This window comes from Myiozetetes cayanensis, unplaced genomic scaffold (assembly GCF_022539395.1).
Source record: "Myiozetetes cayanensis isolate MyiCay16 unplaced genomic scaffold, myiCay2020 scf2-11, whole genome shotgun sequence".
In the NCBI taxonomy this organism is placed as follows: Eukaryota; Metazoa; Chordata; class Aves; order Passeriformes; family Tyrannidae; genus Myiozetetes; species Myiozetetes cayanensis.
The window spans coordinates 69,471,666-69,498,819 of record NW_026087411.1 but is presented as its reverse complement, the minus strand read 5'-3'; the positions used below and the strand labels follow the sequence as shown (position 1 = coordinate 69,498,819).

The window sequence follows — 27,154 nt, the reverse complement described above, 5'->3', positions numbered from 1 at the left end:
CCAGGAAGAGGACTGTATGTGTGATATTTTCTTCTTTTATAATGTTTGATTTATTTTTTTAAATTATAAGCATCAAGCTTGATGTGACCTTTTCTTTTACACTCTCAGGGGAAAAAAACATGTGGAAGTGTTGTAGAATATACTTGTTTCCTTGTGGACATTTAATGCATAATCTAGAAACACTCACCTGCAAAATTAATAACTCTGCTTCCGAAGTCCTCCCTATGCTTTATTTTCTCAATCACAGTCTTGGGTTTTGAGCCATTTGCAATCTAAGGACTCCTTTTACAATACTAAGCCTTGTGCATCTTTAAAGTACTGGAAATAAGTGGTGATCTGACAGAAATCCAGGACTGCTCTACAAATTGAAAAGAAAAAATGACAAAACGCAATTGTTAAAAACAGAGATATTACACTGTTTGGGTAAAATGTGAGGTGATAGCCTCTCTGACTAAAACAACAAACACACCAACATTAAGCTCTGTCCTATCAGTGTCTCTGGATATCCATCTCCCACTATTATTGAAATACATTTACTAAAACAAACCTCTTTATCAATTCTTCCAAGAATTTTAAAATATTATCTTAATAACATATTTACCCCTGAAGATGAAACCTGGTCCAAGTTTTTTAGGTTGATGGGAACAAAAGCCAACTCTCCTGCAATTCCTTAAAATACCATATTAGGATTTTTGTTGCACTGCTCCCCTCCTCTATTTATTTATATCCCTCCCCACATGAGGGCTTAAAACATTGGGGAAAATGCTTCTGCTGTAGTCACAGCTACCCCAGCCACTCTGGAGTTTGCTTTGTGTTCCCCACTTCTCATTTCATATATGCTAAGCAGAGGACTGAGAAAAAGCATGTGGCCACTAACAACCCTCCTTGTGACTCCTTCAGCAAGGTGCTTCACTCAGTGTGCCCTCATTTACACTTCTGACCCTTGGCCTTTCTACTTGCAAGTGCAATCCACTCCCAGCAGTGTGGCTCACTATGTTTTTGAGGGAGGGCTACTCCCACGTTTGGGACAAAGGCACAATCATCCCTTGGTTAGTGCTAGAAAGAACAGCAACCAATACCAAAGGCCCAGAAAACAGCATAAGGTGGAAGTTTCACAGCCCACTTGCCTTGTTAAGGGGCTGCTTGCTTGCCTCCAGCAACCTGCCACTCATAGTAAGTCAGAGATGGGCAGTGCATTTAACACCCTTACAAAAGCCTGTCCCAGTTTCCATGTAGTTGTCTGAACCAGTATAGGCTACTGCCAGCCACACTAGCCTAAAGAAATTAAGTTTCAAAATTTAGCTGTGCCTTACTTAAAAAAATAAATTAAAAAGCCATCTCGTTTTGCTTACAACCTACCACCCAACAATGACATTGAAAACTCTTTATTCTTCCATATGAGTAGGAAATGGCACTGTTCTCATTCTTTAACAGGAATTAGAAATTAGAAAATTTGAACAGACAGCTCTATTGTAATTTCACTGTTTTCTGAGTAGTAAACACAGAGCCCAGCCCATCAAAGTATGTAAAATAAGAATTTGTTTCCCCTTACGCACGTGTCTTGCAGTTGTCAGTCTGAAATGCCATCTGCTATCCAATCACACTTGTTGAAGCTTTCTGCTACCAGCTTCCAGTTTTAGGAACTAAATTCGTATCAGTAATTATTTTAAGAGTTTAAGAGTGTCGATTAAGACAACAAAACAAGAACTCTCACCAATTTCTAAACCAATAACATATCAAGGCTAATCTTTTAAAAATCTTGACATGTTAATTCTATACAGATAAGAAAAATACAGGTGCTTGTTCAAAAGCTGATTGGCAATTCAAGCATTACTAACTACTGCCTTTATCCCTATTTAAGATACAACAGAAGCAAAACCCAATTAAGAGCTTTCTGGTAGTCAACTTCTCTTGCCTTTAATCTTCCCTCTCATCCATTTCCATTCTCATGCTCCTATGTATCTTTGCCTCTTCTACTGAAGGCAATAACCCCTAGAGTCAATACTTCTGTATCTGGTGCTTGTCCAAATCCTTGTTACTTGATAACAACCACAAGGTCCTCCTTCACAAACTAACTTTTCACAGCCTTCTGGTTCTGTATGCATCCAATCTGAACCACAACAAAAGTCACGTGTATTTTCCATATAATTTTCTACCCTTGATTTTTTTTTTTTTAAATTTTTTTTAGAGACAGGAAGTAGGTTAATGAGTTCCGATGTATTCAGTTATGCCAGATACTTACTCAGCTGGAACATACACTGACTGCAACTGATCAAATCTCTCATTCAGTTATGGTCTGGAGCTATTTTACATAGGGTATCACAACATTCTAGGTCCCTAACTTAAAAAAAAAAATTTCCAAGAAAATTCCAGATCTATTTTAATGATTAAAATAATTTAGAAAAGAGACATAGCTCACTAAAACATGATCAGAAATAGCAACTTGATATTTACAAAAACAGTGAAAGACAGTACTGCAACTGTAAATATTGTATAGAACAGCTTTAAAAGAATAACTGCTTTCATTATAAGCTGAAGTCAATACATTATAAAGTCTGAAAACAACTTTCAGCTCTAGTTAAGATACAAGAAAGTTTTTGAATATCATATATAACCACCCAGGAAAATGCAAACAGATCTAGACAACTCACACAGGCCTCATTGTACTCAGGAGAAATAAGGAAGAAAAAAAACCCAACCCAATAAACAAAACTCCCAAACCCTGAATTCATTCCCCTCATCTAAAGTACTACAGCCGTTCCAAAGAGGTTAACTGTGTTTGCACTAGTTTATTTGTATACTAAATGCAAGATAAAAGATCTCTAGGCGAAATATAAGAGATTGTATCTTATTTTTGGGAAACAAACAGATTCCAGAGGTGTATTCTCGCCCAGCCAATCCCGAGGCTGTCGTGCAGCTCTGCCACCTCTCCAAGCCCAATCACAGCCACGAAGGGAAACTCGTTTTGCAGTTTGTCTCAGCCGGTGCTGATGATGAATGGCTCCTTCAGGGGGAGAGATCAAGCTGTGTGGTAAATCTTTCTATTTCTTCCACCTGCTTTTCTATTTTAAAAAGCTGTAGTGATCAGCTTGGCACTCTACATTAAGTACATATGAATTTCATAACAGAAAACACTTATGTAAGTGAAAGCATGGCTTACATTTGTTGTCCCATTCTCAAAGTGAACACTGCAACTTCTGCAAGCTCAGAACTATCACTATTACTATTACTTTGTATCTACCTTCCAGAAAAGATACAGCATAATATAGCTTGATTTTACAGCTTTCAGATGGTCAGCTTTGCAGCCATAGCACATTTCAAGATGATGTCATTCTCCACCTTCCCTCTGCCTAGCTCCACTTTGCAATACAACTTGTAAGATGACAGGAGAAGTAATATGAAAACAGAGTATGTTTATCAGGCTATGCCCTTCAAATACACAAGGGCCTATCCTACAAGCCTTACTTATCTTGTAACTGTGCTGAGGTTGTGCTAGTGTAAGGTATGCCAATCCAGCCTGGCTCCAAAGGTCACCATTTTAAAGGAATGCTTTACAATAAAGCCCATTGCTGATTTCTAAGCTAAAAGGACAGGTAAACAAACTGAGACAAGCAACGGGGGTTTTTTTCCCTTTGGTTATCAAACCATTCCTGACTGGTCAGATTGCTGTTTGGCCAAATCCTGCTTTCCCTTAAACTTCCGCTTTGTTGTTCTTTATATCCTGACATACTGTGCAGCACTGCTGTGTTCTGCTAAACAACCTCCTTGCTCCTCAAAGCTAACTACATTTCAGTGGCCAGAAAAAAAAGCTCAGCGTCTTGATATCTACCCTAGCCCCAAACTGAAATGTCTTAGGATTCTAAGGAAGGAAAATGCAAGCACATGTAGATTCAAAAATGGTTATTCTCACCTCCTATTACTCATGCTCTATTTCTCTCCCATCGACTTAAATTCAGTTTCTTTGGAAGTCCGAACAAGTTTAGCCACTTCTGAATTAAAGCGCATGAAAAGTGAAGTGAAATGGCAATAAAATGAAATGGCAAGTAACAGCACTGTAGCAGCACTGTAGCAGCCTTTTCACAGTCTCAAAAGAAATTACATCTCTTAGGTGAGTTAATTTCCACCGTATTCCATCTATATATAATTTTCATCACATTATTATGTCATGCTATAGAAGTTTCCTAAAGTGCACTAGTGTATAAAAGTTAACTGGAAGCATTGCAATTTCAACTAAATATATCTCTGTAACTTCATCCTAGCAGCTCTTCCCATAACTTATAATTACTGTAAAGTTCCATGAGCATTACTTGCATTTTACAGACAAGCAAACTGACGGGGCTATAACTCATTTGAGATCACACAGCAAATCAGAGAGTGGCAGGGAGAGGAGCAGAACTCATCTGTACTGCCAGGCCATTCCCAAAACTGTTACGCCCATTTCAATATTCCTGAAGCAGCAGAAGGTACACTTTAGGGAGAAATGCCAGAAGATCTCTTAGCAAGGACTCTTGAGAAGTCAGAGAGAACATTCACATGCCACATCCTTGAGAGATTATATTTCTGTCCCCTCCTTGCAACCAACTTATAAAGTACTTTTCAACAGCAGGACACTTGAATGTGAATCTGACACCGAGCTGGCAAAGGCTTCAGAAGTTAAGATATGATCCTAAAGGTTAACTACAGTATCTTTGACTAGCAGAATTTAAAGCTGACAAGTTTACATATTCGTTGTAAAACTTTGCAAGTACAAAGACTGAACAACAAAATAACCAGAATCCCAGTGTTAATCTCTTAGGAAAAAATAAGAATTTTACTTTAATAATCTATAATAATCTAATTTTATTAGAGAACTGTCTATTTATACACTTTATTATTTCATACATTTCATTTTAGAGAAGATTTTAATATTTAAATAAGTTAAAAGGTTGTTAAAGAAACTTAGCACCTTTAAGAATAATTCTGGGGCAAGGAACATAATTTTCTGTGCTCAGGCAGACCCAAAGGAGACAATTTGAATAATACTATGATGAGAGCAGCATATACAGTTACATCATCCTACCAAGGGGTTTTCTTTTGGTTCACTACTAAATATTGGAAAAATAGTGCAAAATGCCTCTGCACAGGTATCTTGAAAAAATCTTTGTCAAAATAACAAAACAAAAAAACCCAAACAAACAAAAAACATTCTAACTACACTTACCTGCTTTCAGCAATATCTTAGGTTTATGCCGATGATCCTAAATTGTCACACCCTGTCAAGGAGCTGCAACACTAAACTGTGACTTCCCATAGGCTGACAGATTTTTCTTTCATTTGAGATTTCAGGCAGTTCAGCACTGTTTGCTTTATTTCCTCACCTCACCACCCCCTGCCCTGCCTCAGCAGTACCTTCTTCTGTCATGCCATTGTGCGTCAGAGGGGTGCGTTACTACAGCCCCGCATCCTGCGTGATGCAAGCGTGTGCAATCTGGAAGTGCTGTGACTGACACAGCCCCGGCGTGGTACGTGCTTTGTGGGCACACCGAGCTGGGCAGATCCTGCCTGTACAGTCAATACAGAAATCAATAGCTTCATGGAGAAAGTACCGGTGGAACTGAAGAGATTTTCAAAAACAATGTGTTGATTTCATGGCACATCATGAGATATTGTAGGAAAACAGTACAACGATGGCAAAGGAGGAAGTAAGAGCAATGAGATGATGACAGAATACAGAAGGGAAAAACTGAAAGGGGTTCAGTTTAGGATACACTGACTAAGGTAGTCATCAAGTCATCACACATGAATTTGATCTCTGCTCAGAGAGCTCAGACAGAAAATAGAATCTGCAAAACAGAGACCAGAAATGGTCTGCCTCAAAGGAAATGAATGCCAAGAACAGTGATGAGTTTGATCATGTAGAGTAAGTGTAAAAAAAGCTAAAACAGTAACACCCTGCACATTTGGTTAACATGAACATAGAGAATTTGCACAAAAATACTACAGTTAAAAATCTGTATTAGCCTGGGAATAAAGATATTTACTGAATGAATCTTACCATTCACGTTGCTTTCGTTTAAAAAACTCTGCCAGCCTAATATTTGCAAGTTCTGCTCTTCCCTTACAATCCCTGGCTGTAGAGCTTAGTGAAATGATTGGGTGCTAACTGCCAAGTATTCCTGTGCCTTAGCAGGATACATGCTACTTCATTCCAATAATATGATTTTATTTGGCAGTTGGTACAAAATAGGCACGAAGCTTATGATTCACTACTTGGTTGTCTCAACAGTCTAACACTGAATGTTCTTTCTCCTCATTCCATGAAAGCCTAATGCCAGAGTTAAGTATCTGATTTCCCCTTTAGCTTATGTTCCCCCAAACAACTGGGTCCACTAACTTAGAAAGGGTCCACATGGAACAAGCCACTGTGGGATAAATAAATGTACACTGTTTCGGCCAGACACATTCCCAGATTTTGAGCAGAGAGAAATCAAGTACTGTCATCCTTACCAGATTCCATTTTGCCTAAACTGCCTCTTTCCCTGGTTCTACACGCTAAGTGTAATTATATACAGTAAAGGGCTGAATAGAACCTGTCCATCTTTTCAAGGACATTGATAAGAATCTTAAAAGGAGGGGGTTTTGTTTGCCTTTGGGTTTCTTGCTTGTTTCTCCATTTGGTATTCTGAAGATTAAAACTTCACAGAAGAGGGAAGGAATTGCCCCAAAGGAAGCCTGCTAACCTGACAATGGGCCAGCCTTCAGTTCTATGCTAGCTATTCCAGAAACAACAACCAGCCAAACAAAAAACCTCACACCATTTTGAAGTTCCATATTTATAACTCCAGGCTTCTGATGTTCATAAAAGCTTTTACAACTAGGAGGTCACTAAACAGTCACCCCAGGTATTGTATAACTAATTAATGTCACTTGAGGGATGTGGGGAGATATTAGCCCAGTCTTATGGGAAAACAGGGAAAGAAGTGGCCATCATGAGCCACCTTCTTTAATCTACTGCCAATAGATTAAACCAATAATTGTCTGCAGCACCACTGGATGTTTGGCATTTGCTACATTTCCTTCCTTTCTAAAATCTTTTAAAGAAAAAGTTTTGAAGATGCTGGAATATATGCCTTAGCATGCAGGCATGCTTTAACACAGAAGGAAGAGTAAACATTAATAAGAGCTGTCACCAGAGCAAGCTCCCACAACTGCAAACAGTCAATTTACCACCATCTTGTGAGTTAAATCTTGTCACTTCAGCCACAGCAACTGACAGTACAGTCCCTGCTTGACCTGTGTTACACAGTAAATGAGATAAGTCAGTTTTGATAAATGAGCTACTCCAAAGTTAATGGTAATTTAGTTCACAAGTAATCATGTGATATTACCCTAAAATCAGAAGGCCTGAGTATGAAGTGAATTGTTACAGCCTACCCTGTGAGTTCAGTCACAGGAAAACATTCACTTGCTCTTCAGGTTGCAGATTTTCATGCTACTGTTCATAGAACCTCTGATATTTCAGGATGCCCATGGCCATCCACGATGAGCAAGATTCAACTGCACACAGATCTAAGGTTGAATGAAGCTCTGTTAAAGAGCTGAAAAATGGTAATATCACTAAAGAGACATGTATTTCATCTCCTATTGTTTGATGTAATTAGGAGATGGGGAAACAAAAAAGCCTCTGCACCTTTAATACATGCTATTATGTCATCTAGTTGCATGTTTGCTAGAGGCTTACTTCATTTGGCCTGAATATAAACTTGGAAGAACTTCAGGTTCTTTTAATGGTAATGATCTAGTTCCTGCATAGTACAGTCAAGTGAAAAAGCCTGACATGGGAAAATTTAAATAGCAACAAGAGTACACAGTTCTCTTCAAGAAGAATTTGAGCTTCACCCTGTGTTAAACTCAGCACTCAACAATACTTGTTGACACTCTTTTGCTCTTCCTTCAGACTGTTCTGCTGGTTCTGTAACCCTGTTTCAGCCACTTAGCTGCTGTAGTGCAGGTTATTCACATCTCACTGCACTCAGATTTTGAAAGCAAGTCGCAAATCTACTCAAGACCAATTTTTTCTTTTCCAGGTGCCAAACTATTCTATGAAGTTCTACACAAACATCACTGATATTTTAAAGAACTGTTCTTCTTTTCCTTTGATGATAACTTCTAGATGAGAAGATTTTTCTCCAAAACTGAAGATAAATAAAGAGAAAACTTACAAAAAAATACCAAGAGACACCAAGTTTTGATTTAGACCTTCACCAAGAGCATGTAGCACCTTTCAGCTATAAAGGAAGAATGAACCTACAGTGCCCTCAAGAGTGAGGGGACATGAACTGGAAGAAGTCTGGAGATCAACTAGGAAGAGGAAAGCTCTCAAGCCTTCAGAAAGGACCCTCACTGAATAAAACCATACTTACCTGTACAGGGGAGGGGAGGATAATTGTCCTTATGCATTAGGACAAAGTATGTACTGTAAACGTGTGCAAGAAACAAATGACAAAACAGGTCCACTTTCAACTGCCTTTTCCAAATTCTTGTAAACCAGAAGTTTTGTGTGCATTCTCACTACAGGAACATAGCAAAGGTAGTTATTTAGTGCAGAAATCTCTAAATAGTATGTAAAGGAAGAAGTATCTTAGTGAAAGGTCAAATTTTACATTTTACAGACAAGTCCAATGGTGGTTAAGACAACATTTCCTCAATATCTGAATCTCTTAGTAAAGATCACACTTCAGTTTATTACCCAGGAACACAAAAGTTATATTTATCACAGTAATACAAAAATAGAGGAGGGTAATGAACCTTAACCAGCACTCAAAACCACCTGCAAGTCAAGTTGGAACTCACCTAAGTTAGCCAACAGGAGGCACTGAAGAGAGGAGTGCATCTTCAGTCCAGTCTCTCACTGTGCTAGAGCTTTCTGCCCACCGCCAAAAGCAACTGCATTTATTCAGGACCACAACCTCAAGCCCAGAGACCGGTGCTCTCACCTCAGCAGTTAGATCATTTAAGACAGAGGCCAAGTCCAAGTCATTAATAAACCCAAGGTGATTTCGCCTTCTCCTCCCTAAACTAAGTTAAGATATTTAATGATGACAACAGTGTCAGCACTTCCAATTGCATTAGTCCTGCTTTACATACAACTCTTAAGGTGTTCACTAGCCCAGAAATTAGAGCAAAAGCTAGACCAATTCCTTCCTCTTGGGAGCCTAGGCATGTAAGGGGCATGACTTCAAATCACCTCAGGGAGAAAAGGTACTGAACCTAAAGTCCTCACTCTTTGGGAATGCTCTAACCATTACGCTATTACTCAGGAGTGGGAGGGGTAGCTCTGGTTTGTTTTATGCAAAGCCCATCTGATAGGTCTTCAGTAAACATGCTCCAAGAACATCATGTTCTGCAAGCCCTGAGAGGAGATAGAGGGAAACATTTAATCTCTGGATCCAGAGTGAGCTTACCTGAGCATAGGTGTGGAACTGTTGCCCACTGCCAAACCTGAAACACCCTTATGCATGGCTGAGCACCTGATGAAGTTCTGCCTAGACGCTCACTGACTTTAGCTATAGGGTTAGAAGGATCTTGGGTTTTGAAGCTCTAAGCTGGGGCAGAAACATAAGCTTCCTGAACTAATTTCCTGTCTTTAGACGGCGCAGTTACCTTTCAGTGACTTAGTGAAAATGAGAACATTTGTCTTGCTGAATAATGCAGGACAGAGGAACTCCCATGTTGGTGACCATAAGTGCCAGAAATCTGAAGAAATCTTATTCCATTAAAAAAAACCACAAACCAACCCAACCCTAACCCAAAACCCAACAAACAAACAAAAAAACCAACCAACCAAAACAAAACCCCACCCAAACAAAAACCCCACCAGCTGTACTACAAAAACATTAGGTTTGAAAAGCAAAACATTCTGACAGTTAGCACCTACCAGAAGTTGAATCTATCTAGATGATTCCAACTCTCAAGCTGACATTCTGCTTTTTCCTGCTAGGGTTACCTTTTCCTACAGTGCCATCTGTTGCAGAACCTCACCTCTTTTATTGTTATTGTGAACGATATACCTCAAACAAAGCAGGGACAAACTGTTCAATAAAAATGCTGCATAGTAAGCTCTGTCACAATCGTGATCTGTGTGTATACCAAGTGGCTGAATTACCATTCACCTGTAGGAGGTTGTAAGAAACAGGAAGAATCTGTAAGAAACACTGGAGTATTGCATATGAAAACACCTCAAAGATATAAGCTGCGTTAACTCTTTCTGTTGCACACATATAGTAAGGGAGTTGAAACAATTCAAAGAGTATTTTATTTTCATCTAAGAGGCCACAAGCTCCAGCACCCTTTCTCCCCCCTTGTTCAGTTAGAAATACCACCTACCTTCTGATGCATTCAAGACTGGTAATAAAGCTTTGGGGACACATACAGTCAGTCAGGTCATTGCTACAGCCAGGGTTGAACTAAGTGGAGCATCCTTCCTGCTGGATGAGGCCTTGCCACCAAGACATACAGCAGGATAAAAGCTAAAATGCTGCCAGGAAGTTTCACTGTCAGGGTCCCTTTGAGCATGCCTGAGCAACTCCTGTGTAATGCACCACAATCACATAGAAAATAACATTGTTTCTTCTAGCAAGCATGGACTTCCAACGGAAAAGAATTATCTTCTTTACTATCTTTCTTTATAACAGCGGACAATTAATGGTATTTAAATGGATTTTAGCCTGGACAATGCAGAAGTTTTAATCTGCTTGTATTATAAGAAAAAAAGTAACAAATAGCAACACTACCACAAAACACATGATTTTACTTAAGATAATAGAGTCCAGCAGAAAAATTTACTTTAGTTTAGAGATAGCTTAAATGTGCTCATGGTTTAAGTTTTGTTTAATAAAAACTAAAAAGTCCCAAAACATTGAATGTCAGCCCTTTCCTCCCAACTGAAATCTACTCTTCTGTAGAATCTACCCTTAGAAAGTTAGTTATGTACTAGTTTAAAATTCGTCACTGGTAAGCTCAAAATAAAAGTTGGGAGTTATCCACCTAAGTTTTCTGACAATTTCATTTCCCTCAAAGTCCTTCAGAGAGATCCTTGCTAGATCTTTCAGAAAAAGAAAACAGACTGATTATGGCTATTATTTTCACCTAGTACCTATACTAGTATTTTCTCATTAGATGAGGGACAGTCTCTGCCACAAACAGCATTAGAAGACACCATCATACATACTGAGGACTGATTTCCTTCACAAACCTCAGCTTTTTGACCCCAATTGTTTCAAAAATTAAAACACCACGATAGTTGAGCAGGGGACTATTTTGTTGCTCATTTAGGGTTTGGATATTTTTTTTAATATATGGGAATATATGTATTCTGTGTTTAGAAGATGTGAATTCTAACAGTATCTTCATTTTGTTTTTTTAAAGGCATGCTGATGCGAAGTTTTTATTAACACTACAGAGATACAATTTAGGAAGTTTCAGTTGAAGACAAATACATTATAAAACTGAAATCGTGACAATCATAAAATAAAAGTAGACACGCAACTTGAATATAGTGGTGAGCATTCATAACTAATATATAAACTGTTGATTCATCAACTATCACAAACTTCTTATTCATGCATGCTCTTCTTCTCCCTTTCCTATACCTGTATCACTAATCATTGCTTTCATATCTAGCTAGAGAAATCAGCCAGAGAAAACTAGCAAGATACCATCACCAACAAAAATACCTAAAAATACACCCCATGTCAAGAAGGTTTCATATTACTATTCTGTAACCAGAAATAGCATAAGGCAACAAGGACAAAAGTTTCATCTTTCAAGAGGTTTAGAATAATAAGATCTCAAATCACATTGGTGTTACTTCAAACAAATCAAAAAACTGGAAACAAAACATGAGACATGAAGTCTCCCCCAAGTGTTCCTTCAAATTCATTACATCTCTCTGGAATGGGTGCATCAGCTTCAGTTCATTCCATGTGGAATTCTGTGAAGCATGCACAACTGAGAAAGAGCTTGCTAAAGCTAATTGAACTGTTGTGGACTTTATCTATTTACTGCTGTGGTAACTGCAGTAAATAGATAAAACTGCACACCTGGTAGCCCACAGTGAGCCAATTTAGTCCTGAAAACACTGCAGCTGCATTCATTTGACACCCAAAACATGCTTCCTACATGTCTCTACTCAAGACGTAACTCTTCAGATTAAGAGACAAGTGTGAGTGTCAGTCTGGCACAGTGATCACGAACTCTAGGAAACCTGAAATCTGTACAAGGAGACACAAGATTGCTTATAATAAATGGAAGTACTAAGAATGTTTTGAAATGGAATCCTGCAGCCAGGTATTAAGAGGCTTTTGGACAGACCAGCCAGCACACAGCCTCAGCCCTGCAAGCTCACACATGCTTCACTTTAGCACACATGAGCAGTAGCTGTGTTAATTCAGGGATGCTCCCAGGAAAACATTGTTTCCAGGATAATGTCAAAATTGTATGTTGTACACAACACTCTTAACGAAGTGCTGGTTTGTCATCTATAATTATTAGATTATCAGATAGTAATAATGTAACTGCCCTCAGTAAAGTAGTTCCCTCTGCAAATGTGACAGTGTAGGTGGCCAAAATACTACTGCTAAGACAATAAATACTCCAGTTCAAAATCAAACTTTTCAGAAAAAAAATAAAGGAAAAAAAACCCAAAACCAAAAATCCATCCACAACAATCTAATAAACAGATGTGTTTAATATCATAATTAAGTTTCATCTGAATAAAGAAAAAATGCCTTGCTCTTGTGGTACAAAAAAAAAAAAATCTGACCTATTTTCTCTAGCACAACATATTTCCCCCCCTTCAAAAAAAAGATCCCAGAAGCTGAAGTTTCAAAAAGCTGTGTAAACTTGTACTCCATCCCAGTTTTCTGAAGTTAACATATTTATAAATGTTTTAAAAGAAACTGAAGATAGTTACTAAAAGTTATGATTCAGAAAATTATTTCAGCATGTTTTAGTCTTCACCAAAATTCTTGTTGAACTCCATTTATTTAAAAACTGGATTACGACTACTTAGTTAGGTAAAATCCTTCACTCCATCTCACAGGGCCTTCAAAACTTCCTCACTACTTTGGCTTTAATCTAAAGCACTTTTGGACTGAGGTAAATGAATTTCACAGCAACTGGACAACAAGTGCTTTTTCCTAACTTGATGAAATTTTTAGACCTCGGGTACTTATTTCTCCATGTACTTATTTCTCCAAGTCAAGTTTTGAGATGAGGTAGACCAGGTTTCAAACTCCAGTCCAGATCCCACTCATGCTTAAATGAGATACTTCTATATCCAAGGCAAACACTGTAAGATTTTTACTGCTTTAAAAGAAAACATGCAATTTCTACTGCTTAAGTAGTTCTACTTTGTTCAACTGCCCTCTTAAGTCACTTACCTGAGAGGGGCAAAGCACAGACTTGAATGTGAGACCTCCATGCTCATAGTTTTTGGCTATTCTAAGTGTACTTTTCTTTCCAGTCTTCATGGGACTTTCATTCATTACCAAAGAAATCTTCCCCTGCAAACACTTCATTAAAAGCAGCACATTTTCACAGAAAATATTTATTTTGAGGCACCTATCAGCTTTGTAACAACCAAGCAAACACTGCTATCTCAGTAAATTCCGAACTTCACTCTCAGAAAAACACAACAAAGACCTAGTTCAAATACTGTGGTGGGTTGACCCTGGCTTGACACCAGGTGCCCAGAAAGCTGCCCTATCACTCCCTCCTCAGCTGTACAGGGAGAGAGAATAATAACAAAAAACTCGTGGGTTGAGGCAAGGACAGGGATAGTTCACTCACCAGTTACCGTTGTGAGCAAAACAGAACTAACTTGGGGAAATTAATTTATTAACAATGAAATCAGAGTAAGGTAATGAGAAATAAAACCAAGTCTTCAAACACCTTACTCCCCTGCCCACCTTCTTCCTGAGCTTAACTTCTCTCACAAGTTTCTCTTCCCCTTTTCCAACAACGCAGGGGAACAGGGAATGGGGGTTGTGGTCAGATTATTACGTGTTGTCTCTGCCATTTCCCTCCTCCCCTGCTCCACTGTGGGGTCCCTCCCACAGGAGACAGGTCTCCAGGAACTTTTCCAAAGTGAGTTCTTCCCATGGGCTACAGTTCTTCACAAACTGCTCCAGTGTGGGTCCTTTCCATGGGACCTGTTCCTTCAGGAACAGGCTGTTCCAGCATGGGTCCCCTGCAGGGTTAGAAGTCCTGCCAGCAAACCTGCTCCAATGTGGGCTCCTCTCTCCAGAGGGTCACAGGTCCTGCCTGGAGTCTCCTCCAGCACAGCTTCCCACAGGGTCTCAGCCTCCTTCAGGAGCCTGCTTTGGTGTGGAGTCCTCCAAAGGTTGCCAGTGGAGATCTGCTCCATTGTGGACCTGAGGGGCACAACTGCCTCACCATGGGGGAATCTCTGCTCCGGAGCCTGGAGCACCTCCTCCCTCTCCTTCTCCACTGACCTTGGTGTCTGCAGTGTTTTCTTCTGACATATTCTCACTTCTCTGACTGCAGTTGCTGTTGCCCGGGGTGTTTTTCCCCCTTCTTAAATACCTTAAGCCAGAGGTGCTACCACCATCGCTGTTGGGCTCAGCCTTGGCCTGTGGCAGGCCCATCTTGGAGCCGCCTGGTGTTGAATCTGTCAGACATAGGGGAAGCTTTTATCAGCTTCTCACAGAAGCCACCCCTGTAGCTGCCCTGCTACCAAAACCTTGCCATGCAAAACCAATACAAATGCAGAACCAAGGCGGAAAAAAACCCCAGAACATTCTTTATTAAATATCCCGCCTCACACATTTCCTACACTTCATCTCCACGACAAGAGAGAAATAAAAAAGATTGATGTAAGATATTTCTAGAACTTTAGAATTTTCTTCAATAATGAGAATATATTCTTTAGGATACTTTACTGGAGATGAGTGGATTTTCAAATCAGTAGCATACTCTGTGAACAGTCATTATCCCATCTAATTAAATGAAGGAAAGCTACTGCCACAAGGACACAATAGCTGTTTCTCTTCTATATTTGCTTTTAATCAGATTGTTGCAACAGAATATTATACAGCAGGCTGGTTCAAGTCTTTATTCATTCTATAATCTTCAGAATTAAGAATTCCAGTAACTTCTTACAAGAAGCTTCTCTTTGCCATCTTGAAGTCTCAGAGTTCACTATTTCCCAGAGCTCAATGTTCAGAAGCACAAACTATGTAAAAGGTATCACTTATCTTGAAGAGAAAGTAGTTTACAGACTCTATTATCCACATTAAGACTGCCTTAATCTCTAAGAGATGTAGTCCTTGATTTCAATGAGAATCAGAATCTGCTGTTGCACCAGAAAAAGGAATCAAGTCTTAAACGAGGCTATTAAATTATATTACCCCTGGCTTCTGTTACGTACAGAAGATATTTCACATAATATTATCCCTAGTAAAATCCCTCAGTGCTACTTCAAAATGAAAGAAATTGTGCTTGGCTTAAGAATTTAGAGTTAGGTCTTTGTTAGATTGCCTGTCTTATCATACTGTATATATGTAACAAGAACTTCCAGGACATGCTCTTTGCAATTTGATTTCCACTTACATTTCTTGGAAGTTTTGGACAGCAAAGGGACTCAATTTTTACAAGTTGGATTGTACACTCTGATTTTAAACAAATATTCAAGAAGTACATAGTGCAAAGATTAGTATTAATTTTTTCTACCAAAGTTAGGAAAACATATGATGATACAGATTTGTATGTTTATTACAGAATCAAGAAGACATCTCCTTTTAGCTGCCTAAACCAACTACATATAAAGAAAAAAAAATCTGAGGGTTTTTTTTTCCTGATAGAATTCTAGTGCATAGTATTTTGGAAAAACAATGGCAGACCCAGTTCATATCTTGACAAAACTGTCATGTGTTCATTCCTAATGAAACCTTACTCAAAAACTCAAATCTTTTAACAGAAAGTCCTGACACCAAGAAATGAAGGAAAGAGAAGCGACACTTGACCTTCCTGATTTACACATACTCTTCTGACAGATTCCAGACAATATCCACCAGAGCTGTCATGTTATGAATAGTTAGAAAAGCAGAACACTACAAACCAAGATATCAATATGCCTTCTAAAAGCCAGACAAAAATATTTCCATTTGGTTTATTTTCTTGCACCCTGGAACAGAAAAGTATCAATAAAAATGTCAGAATTAAGCCTCTCTTACACAACACTATTTATACATCAGTTTCTATGTAAATACAAGCAACCATTATAAACGTAACTCTTAAAAAACACAAACAAACAAAAAATATAATCTAGGTAAAGTTACAAGGCTTCCAAAACCTTTTCTGTAACACAAGTGGGAAGGACAGAATGGACATATAGGATGTTAGGGCAAATATCAAAAGCAATGTTGTCCTGGTAAGGACTTATCTTCATAACATGATGAGCTGCAGGAAACATTTTGTGCATGGCAGCTGCCAAATATCTAGTACTGTTAAATCAACACAAGTTTGCACTCAGCATTGATTCAAAATTCAAAGATTAAAAAACTTTTTCCTCTCTTCAGTCTTTCTTTTATATGGAAATCAGTGTGAATCTAGTTTAAAACTTAAATAAATTGAAAATCTAACAGTTTAATCCAAGTGGAATGTGGTGTTGGCAAACAGGCTGCATTTTAAAGCTAAAAGTTTTGCTGCACCAAAACACCAGGAACAGTGAAGGCTCAGCAACAAGCTGCAATGGAAAAAAATCTTTCAGAAAAGAGGTTCTCCTCCCCACAAAGGAAACAAAAAAAAAGGCACACAAGGAAAGGCTTTAGAGCTTTAAATAAGGAAGGTTGTTCTCCTTTTTAACAAATACCATATTATTTCATGTTAAGGAGTCAGGGAATTCTTAAAACAAAACCCTGTTTTGGAAGAAAACTGCTTAAAACCAATTCAATAGCAAGCAAAAACATCCCAGAAGGGAAACTGAACTAAGAGGTTACTATACCTTCAGTCTCAAAACTTAGGCCCATAAAGCCAGTCAGCTATTTAGATAGACAAAGGACTTGTCAGGAAAGACCTGACACTAAGAAAAGCTTATTATTGAGCTTATCCTGGGAGCATAGAATAATGAAAAAAAGTTACAATTTCTAATTAATTTACAGGAAAAAAACCAACCACATATTTTCAGATGCCCTGTGCTATCCCTTGCTACAATGCCTCAATTGAAAGTAAGTTCCTGTAGTTGCCCAGAAGGAGACATATCTAGATTACATGACATAAGTACCATCACCTCTATTTTTAAAATACCAGCCCAAATTTTTTGGAGGGGTAATATTCAGGCATTAGAACACAACACCGGTTGATACTTTTAACCCAAAATTACTTGATAGAACAAGCTTAGTTTCTATATAAAGCTGAAGTAAGGAAAATGGTTAATTGTTTACTAGGTTTAAACAGAACTAAACCAGTTCACCTTCCCAAACCAACTTTTGGCAGGCATCTAACCTAAGCTTTCCAGAAAAAAGGGAAAAAAAAAAGAAGACAAAGAAAAAAAAAAAGTCCAAGTCATTGGAAACATCAAGAAAGCAGTAAACAAGTAAAAAACCACCACTTAACTTTTTGGATTTAATTTATGTATGTAGCTCCAAGTGAAGATTTCCATCTTTCACTTGATTTGTGGAGAGAGACCTAAGCTATTCCCACCCTCCCAACCCCCTTAAACTGCAAACAATTTACTGGAATAGAAAACCATACTGACAGCAACCATATTTTTGGAAATTTAAACACTCAGTATCCACAGGAAAATATACTCAAGCTTTCAAAACTATTTTTTCTGGCCCACAATGGTATATTCAGTACTTTTCCACTATGTTTATTTTAAAAGGAGAAACCCTGACCTGAAGAAAAAGTCAAGAGTAAGAAGATAAAACAGCAAGTATTTCTTCAGTGCTCACTTTACATTTGCCACAGTGAGACGATGTAATTTGATTTTAAGTTAGCTAACAGATGATGTATTAACTTACACAACCTAGAAGCCCATACTTTTTTTTTTTACTTAATACCATATGCTACTTTGTTTTGCACATTGTATGCTAATTTATAAACCTTTCAAATTCCTAGTGCTTTTCACTTTGCTTGAACATCTCCTCAAGATGCATACAATTCCTCCAAATGTGAGCAAAAAGCATCCAAATGTATGCCAAGACCCCAAAATAAAGACAGTTATTTACATACTAAATAGGAAAAAAAAATATTTTTAAGATTCAAGTAAAAATAAATTGGCTTTTTGGCAACTTAAAGCAGAGCAGAACTTCTAGCAAAGTCAGTGCAGAGAGGGGAAGGATTACTTCTATCCACAGACTATTAGTATCAGAGTGAGAAAAATAATTTAAGATAAACATCTAAGTTGACACTAGAATACATGAGTGCAGACTGGAAAGGATCATCTCCAGCTACGATTTGAAATGAACAGCCAACTTGTAGAAATACCTCTAGAAAAAGAAGCAGAAGGAAAAGAAAATTTAAAAAAAAAAAAAAAAGTCTAAAAAAAGCTCGTATGACTTAGCAAGTGCCAGGTCAGGAGAACAGATGCTGTTATTTACAAAATGCATTCAAGCTGAAGCATTTCTGGTTTCTTCAGATCTCTAGATATTAGCTCCTACAATAAAAAAGACAGGAAACAAACCTTTTTATCTAAGCCACCAATGCACATCCTATAGTTGCTTACCTTATTACTAAACAGTAAGAGATAAGGAAACATTTTGGTTCAATTTCTTCAGTTTAAAGCACTTCAATGCAGCCAAAAATTAAAAACCAACCAAGATAATATTGTCAAATGTGTGCTTCACTCTTCACTTCTTTTGAAAATAAAAAATCTAGTTATGATGCCTGGAAAATCAATTCACATAAACTCATAAATTTACAGATCAAGTTATTCCAAACAATTATAAGAAAAAAGTTGACTAAGCAAAACTCATTTCCATACAAGAAGATTGGCATACAGTTAGCATAGAAAATTATGGAATGGCTCCAAACACAGAAACAGCATCAGAAGTGACCCAGATACCTTACTTCACATCACTTTGAGAACCTCTGCTGTTTTCAAGCAACTCTTTATTCCAACCAAAGACATTTCCAAGGTCAGGCAATTCTACAATTGACAAGCTCAACAGATTTCCCTTCATCTCTCTCAACAGCCTGAAGAAAGGATGCAAACAGGCTGAAAGAGCGAGGAGACAGATAAGGCAATCTTAAGTATTATTGACAATTTAAGTCTCTTAAGAAATACGTTCACAGCCCTGCTCTGAATATTCCCTGACATGTCAAGATCAGGTCTTCTCCCCTAACTTCTCCAGCCAGTCTTGCCCCACACACGTGATACAGACCCATCATCAGAACATGTTTACAATAAATACTGCGGAGGTAGCAGAAGCTCTAAATGAGACTAATCATTTAAGTGCATCACGTGATTACTTTGGTAATCTCTCCCAATATTGAGAAAAGCAAGAGTATCCGAACACCACAAAAATACCCTATAGACACGATGTTTTGTAAACTAGTGATCTGGTAAAGCAACATATGGATTTTGAAGGGAGCACCCTACAATAAATAATCAAATCCATTCCACCTAATCGCTGGAAGAGACAGAACAGACTTTTGCTATGAAGTGAACTCACAAAAAAGGATATTTTAATTCACTTTATGCAAGAGTACCATGGGAAACAGAAACCGATTTGGGTATTGGCACTGTGCAGGGAGACTAGTCTGCCTCCAGATGGTTCAAATTCATCACCACCAGTGAGGATACTATATTTAAGTTCGTAAGCTTCAACAGACAATAAATTTCATCTGAGACACATTTCTGTGGTGACTGACCAACAGTAAGCACCACAGGGGAACATCATTACCATGAAGCAGGACACAGCCAAATTCACCTGGACAAAAGAAATCCCACAACCTAACAGATGTGCCTAGCTACAGATCTCAAAGTTCACTAAAGAAAGTTACTTGTGTTGTGCAGGAAGACTAAGAAAAGACTTCAGACAAAGTTATAAAGTCATTTATCAAAGATTACTTCAAAAGCAGATTAAAGATTTCAAAAGATAGCCAGTCTTCTGTAATACCAGAGTCATCAGGATAAATCATTTGAGAGCAAGGATCATAATTAAGTTTCACCCTTATTACTCTTAACAAGCATGCACCACAGAGCTCAAACATGGACCATCCACAAAGCAAAGAGTGAACTCTCTTGTGACTTCACATTGCTAGAAAGAAAAATCTAGCAATGAAACAGAAAAATAACTCCTATTTTATCCTTCATGAACACACACATGAGAATCACTACCTCCTCTCCTGGCTTTATTTGTCCTACCACTGTTGCAGAGGAAGAGGACATGATGTCTGCTTTGGCTGCGACTAGAAGTCTTCTCATCCCTTCTGGATGTTCATTTCATTTAAACCCATATAAGTGTTTTGAAAGGATTTGGGAATGTAAGGATATTCCATTTCATGTCCACTGCCAAGAAAACCTAGATCACAATCAGTGCCTGAAGGTTGTAAGACAGAAGGATATATCTGGCTGCTGACATGACCCCTCTCTTCTGTGCCGTAAGAGCCCTCAGCAAACTGTGGAATTCTGTTATGTTTATCCCCTAGGGCAGTAGGCCTGAGAAAACAAAGAGGTACTCAAAGCTCCCCTTCAAGCCCAGCTGATGCTTTAATATGAGAGACAGGTTCCAGATCACAAGTTCCAGCGCTACCTGTCTGGTAAATATAGTCTTGGAGATCAAAGGAAAAGGACTTAGATGGTGCTCAAAGTGCCTCCAAGTAGTTACCAACACAAAACACAGAAAAAGAACCCAGAAAGAAAAATCATCCAGTTAGCAATATTCTTCTGCCTTTCCCAGGGAGAGATCAGATAAGCATATTGCTCCTGACTGATTTTTAAGAACAGTTTAGGCAATGAGAGTTCTAGCAATGAACATGACATGCTTTACTATCCTAATCTTGAAATTTTCCCCAAATGTCTAACCCAAGTCTTTCTGGAATTTACACCCATTGATCATTCATTCTAGCTCACGTTTCCTTCCTTTTTGCAGCAGTCTTTTCATTCCTTCCAGCCCCCATTTATTTGGCAACATATTGTCCTAGCCTCCTTTTAGCTGACCATACCACCACTAAACACCTCGAATTTTCCTCACAAAAAAAAATCAGAGGACTAGATTATACAAGCTCACATAAACTATTAAAATAATTTTATATTATATGGCTGCTCTCCAGTATTCTTACTCTCCCTCCCAGCTTGTAATCTAAAATTCAACAAAGTGTAAAAATTTGTTACTCAGGATTGTGTTGGGCAGGACCTTGCAGAGTCTGTACCACGTACTTGTTACCTGACCTCACTTGCCTTCTGGGGATGATTTTCCAGCTAATTTTACTCATTACAAGGTAGTTTATAGATCATAATTCCCTAGGTTGTTAATAAGAATATTATGTGAACATTGAGGACTCCAATATAACAACCTATTAACATTATGGAATGTCGCTGCACCACAAGGCCTGTTACTCCATCATAAAAGTAGTAGCAATGCTGGTTTTAAAAGGTTTTATCCTGGATAAGTCTGTTTTGGCTGTTGCTCAACTTCTCACAGGCACCAAAAACGTGTTTCACCACCGGTCCAGTATTTTTACTTTGAGCTAAAGTTAAAATGCACCAGTTTCATCTTCATCCCATCCCACTTAGCCCACACTGAAGAGGTATGCACCAATTAATCTTTTTGAATCTGCTACTTCCCTCCACCATCTCAAGATTGCAATCCACTATATGAGATTGCTTCAGCTAAGTTGGATTTTTTTTAAGCATCTTGGAATTAATTTCATCAGGCCCTACCAGATTGAAAATCTGTTGCTTATCCAAGCAACCTACAGGTTTTCCCCCCTCTCCTGGCCTAGGAAAGTAGTATTTATGCTTTTATCATGGCTGCTGACTACACTGCCTGGATTAACCCTTTCAAAAAAAACATTTCAATCACCTCAGCATCATCTGTGGATCTTTTATTTCTTGCTTTCTTTCAATATTCACTTTAGCTACACCTCTTTATGGTTTTTACCATCCCAGTTTTATTTATGTATCTTTGTGCGCTTTGCATCTTCAGCAACAAATGGTTTCCCATTTTCTGTATGTTTCTTTTGTCTACACCAATGAAAAGACCAATAGAGAGCAAAATTCTTTTTCTCATTAATAATTTTTCTCTTCAGTGCAAGGGCTTGGTATCACTACATTATTTCTCAAAGAGGCTGAGATTAGTTTCTTTCTTCCTTGTATTTGACCCCAGTCAAGCTTTACATGCTAAGCTTTTTGACATTTATGGGGTTTATTCTGCTGCTGTCATCTTTTATCCTATGTATGCTGACATCTTGTCACACCTGCAGAACCTGCCTCCCATCTATGCGTTCTCTTTGTTTGTTTAAAAAATTCTTTTTATGAATTTACATCCCCTGAAGAGTAATATATTCTGCTCAGTCTCTTCCATTGGATGGTTACAAGAGATTTGAGCTACCTAATCTCACACTTTCAGTGGTTCTTCTCCAGCCACACACATACAACCTCGTATTTATATTCCAGTCTCATAAATCTAATTGATCTGATGGAGGCTGGCGGAATACTTTTAATAATCACACGCTTAGACATTCCTCTGCTGTTCTTTCCCAATTTATTTGTGTTGGAGTGCAGACACCTAGCATATTAGGCGGAATGACAGGCTATTCTGCAAGGTCATAAGCAATATGGTACAAATACTTGCAAAATACTACGTGTGCAAGAAGTTATCAAAAGCCATGATAAGTATTTGGGGGTTTAGCTCAAAAAAATGCTCAAATATTTTCAAATGCAAACATTCAAACTCTTTTCACTTGGTTAAAGCACGGCAATTTAAACACTTAAAAAATATTTTTTAAATTATCTATTTGGTCAAAGTGGCTTTAGGTCCTTCCTTGCTTTTATTAATAAAAGTAAGAAAGTTTTAATGAGAAAAAAGGAGACGAGTTTGCTGATACTATCTTTGTAATAACTCTTACAAAAACAACTTGTCTAATCTAAATGAGAAATTAGATATATTCTCTTGGGCTAAAAAGTATATTATTATTATTATATATAACCTACAATAAGAAACTCAATATCCTGAACATAAGTCAGATCAACAGGACTTTACGCTAGGCACTAATTAATTTTTATAGATTCTGATACTATTTATTAATAATAGCATTAATAATGCTATTTTTAATAGCAAAGAAGAAAGTTGCACACTTAGCATTCCACCACATATCAGAGGAAGTTTTATCCAGAGAAGAGAAAAAACAAAAAAAAACCATAACAAAGGCAGGCTTAGAGGGATGCCACGCTGACACAGGCTGCTGCCAAGCCTGCAGCTCACACCAGCCATATAATGCATTCTACCAACTTGCTCCAGACACAGAGCTGCAAAAACAGGAGCAGCACAGTTGCTCATGCCTAAATATTTGCTGATTGCCCCAACAGGCAAGAGGTCACTAGCCCCAGAAATAAACAGCCGTTAGACCGCATGGAAGATTCAAATCTTGGATTTCCTCACTGATTTATCCTGGAAGCAAAGAAGAAAGATGAAGACAGCACATTTTACAATTCTCCATTTTGAGGGGGATGGGGGAGGGGGAGAGATGGAAGGATAAAAAAAATAAATCAGTCCAGGCTCAGACTAGTAGTTTGATTTGGACTATCTGACAGGAGAGAGAAGGAGAGGAGCCCCAGCTCCCAGGAGAAATTCTGGATTTCAAGTTGCCTCTCTTGCCTTGGGCTCTATGTCATTTAATAACCTGGAAAAGAATAAGGTTTATACAGCATAATGGTACATATTGCTGTGGACTTAAATATTGTTTCGTATCCCAAAACAAGGGAGCTAAAGTAATACAAGTGAGTCCTATGAGTACTGATGCTGTTCTGAATAGGATTTCACATTTTTAAATTATTATTAAGCTGTTTACCTTTGGAATCACTGCTGAAAGCCGTAAGTTCTATGGGATAATTATAGTTAATAGTTTGCTTTATCTGCCATCTTCATTGCAGAGATTTGAATAAAATTCCTCTTGGACATGTAATCAGTAGAAAACCATTTCATGCCTGACAAAAGTCCTCAGCATCCAAAACAGAATACTTGGATTGGATTATTACTTCCACACATTTCTTTGCAGATCCAAATATTACAACAAACATTTTCATTTATGAGCACAGACACAAGAAATAAGATTTGCCACCCTAAATTCATAAAATATAGAATACATCTCTCTTGGAGTAGCTTTTAAAGATTTTCTTAAAATAATGTTGCATTTGATTTTATTTTGCTTAACTTGCTGTTAAACCTTTACTGCAGCTTGTGTGCATGCAATTGGTTTCATATCTATCATACCTTCCACATCTATTTTTATTAATCAAGCCAGCTATGACCATGGGACTTGAATTTGCAATTGCTCAATGAAGATGGACATATTTTCTGCCAGAACTTTTTGGCCTAGTTAAAAAAAAGCTAGTAACAAAGTTTCTAAAAAAGACTAATAGTTGATCGTGGCTCTAACTTCAAATACATAAACACCTAAGAGGGAGTAATCAGGTCATGCATTCTGACCTACTCCAAAATTTAGGTGAGAGATCACCATCTGTTTGGCCTTTGAATAGACTGATATCTTGAACCTGATAAAAACAAGCCTTCCCTTAGCAGTGTGTTCCAGTGACTCATCGTTCTCACTGGTAAAAAACTCACTTTTCATTTGAATCTTTAACAGGGAAGATGATGTTGCAAAGGTGCCAGATTAAGTTTTCAACTCAGTATTCAAGTTTGGGGTGGTTTGTTTGTTTCTCTGGTTTGGGTTTTTAAAGAAAAGCTGTCAAGCTTTTCACATAGACCCTGTGAAAAACAATCAGCTTCCACAGATAAAATCTGCTTTGAGAAAAACATCCCATACAGTCTCAACTGTACAAAATAAATTATGCTGTATCTATCACATTGCAGACTCTTGAGAAGTTAGATAAAATAGTTCTTTCAGCTCCAATAACCCAAACTCAGAATGTATTTCTGCATGTATTATTAAATATAGTGGTTTTCATGTAATACTACGTATGTAATGTATAAATTATTAGATCTATAATATTTTAAAATATTATTATTGTTGTTGTTGTTATTTTTCCTAGATTCCCCTTTATTTCACCTATTAATGTTCAGGGAGAAAAAGCACAATAGTGAGAATTGGGCAGATAACTCCAAGTATAGTTCTATGTATTTACTTGTGATTAAAAGAAATACCCTTCCTTTTCCTACTCTGCAGCAAGCAGTATTTTTAGCAGAGCTGCTGGACAAATTAATAGAAGAATTTAAAGACCTGCGCAAAAATTTGAGGTGAGCAAGAGAATTGCAATGCGACCGGCTATAATTAGATTGTAACAGTGGAAGAGTACAAAGTAACATTTATTTTTGTTAGCATTAGGTCAGTAAAAGTAATCCTCTACTGGCTAGGCCGCCTAGGAGCTGTTAAAAAAAAAAAAACAAACAAAAAAAAAAAAAACCCACAAAAAACCACAAAACTTTGGATCCTATCGATTCCAGTGGAGAAACTATTTTCCAATAAACAACAAGAAGGGAATTTTGACAGGCTCTGGCCTTGAAGCTCACACGGCTTTCAAATGCTCCAAAACTTCCCATTTATATTTTCAATGGGTAACATCGAATGTTAATAGTTCCTGCTTTTCTGTCAAAGGTAACCTAGAAATATCGCGGCACGGGTCAAGCAAACCGAAACCAGAGTGTTAAAGTTGTCATTTCAGCGCTTCCTTCGGGATGTCCCAACTTTCCAGCCATTCGCTGCCAAGCCCTCTCCGCTTTTTCACAGAATCAGAGAACACTCAGGGTTGGAATCGACCTCTGGAGATGATCCAGCCCAATCCCACTGCCAAGGCAGGGTCTCCTAGAGCAGGTTACACAGGAATGCGCCCAGTGGGATTTGAACGCCTCCAGAGAAACACTTCCCCCCCGCCCCCCACACACGCACATCTTGCCTTTAGTAAGGTTTTTCCCAATGTTTCTTCGAGGGGAGAAGGGTGGCGGAGAGCATTTGGCACGTATTAATGCACGAATAAACCCGACAGAGCGGGTCAGACCTCAGAAAAACCGAGGGCGCCCCGAGCGGGACGGGTCCGGCAGAGCCCCCGACCCACACAGTCAAAGGGGGTGGGTTCTGCTGCGCTCACCTGCACCCCGCCGAGGATCGCCTCGCTCTTCTCCCTCACGTCGGGGAAGGGGCAGCGCTTGGAGAGCATGAGCAGGCGGGCCAGCGCCTCGCCCAGCCCGTCGCGGGCGGCGGGCGCCGGGAGCCCGTCGGCGGCCGCGGCGGGGGCGATGCTCTCGGCGCGGCGCAGCACGGCTTGCCCGATGGTGTCCAGGGCGGCGGCGCGGGCGGCGGCGTCGCGGCTGCACAGCCCGTCCCAGCGCACCTCGCCGTCCCGCTCCTCCATGGGGCCGCCCGGCTGCCGCTCTCCCGCCGCCGCCTCCTCCTCCTGCTCCTGCTCAGCAGCCCCGCCGCGGCCGCCCCATGGCGGGCTCCCGGCAGCCGCCAGCCCGCCCACACAGACGAAGACGAGCGCAGAGCCCGCTGTCCGCGCCGCATGGGGGGCAGCGCGGGCGGGCGCCGCCTCAGCTCCGCCGGGCGCCCCCGACAGCCGCCGCCTCCGCCGCCCTCCCGCGCCGGGGCTGCCGAGCGAGCGGCGCCGCTGCGGCTTCGCCTTTCCCGGTGGGAAGAGGGGCGGCCACCACCCCACGGCGCCGGCGGCTCCTCCTCCCTGCCCCGGGCATGGAGGGAAGGGGCCGCCCCGGGAGAGGCAGGGCCGGGGCCGCCCCTCAGCCCTCCCCGCCGGGGCCGCCACGGACCCCCGGCAGCCCCTCACACCGGGCGGGGGGCAGGAGTTCCGCCAGCACGGGGAGCCCGCAGGACGGACACGCCGACCAGCCAATTGCGTCTCAGCGCTCGCTGGCGGCGGCCCAATCGCGGCGCGCAGCGGCAGCGCCGCGAGGGAGTGCTGGGATGTGTAGTGCGGCTGAAGGGCGGTGCGGAGGCGCTCGCGAGGGAGGACCAC

The 27,154-nt window shown here is 39.5% G+C and overlaps 1 protein-coding gene across 4 annotated transcripts in view; it reads right to left on the bottom strand.

Annotated features, from left to right (window-relative positions):
* The window catches only part of SESN1 (sestrin 1), a 77,554-nt gene extending 50,935 nt beyond the window's left edge, over nt 1–26,619 (bottom strand). Inside the window, exon 1 of one of the 4 annotated variants that reach the window (XM_050314834.1) lies at nt 26,273–26,619. In XM_050314834.1, coding sequence (XP_050170791.1) covers nt 26,273–26,536 — 264 coding nt within the window. In that variant the 5' untranslated portion in view covers nt 26,537–26,619. Of the gene's footprint in view, nt 1–187; nt 3,455–5,200; nt 5,390–8,832; nt 8,856–26,272 lie in introns of those variants that run through there. The other 3 variants (XM_050314838.1, XM_050314837.1, XM_050314836.1) reach the window with 3 other exon arrangements.
* Nucleotides 26,620–27,154: the final 535 nt, after the last annotated feature.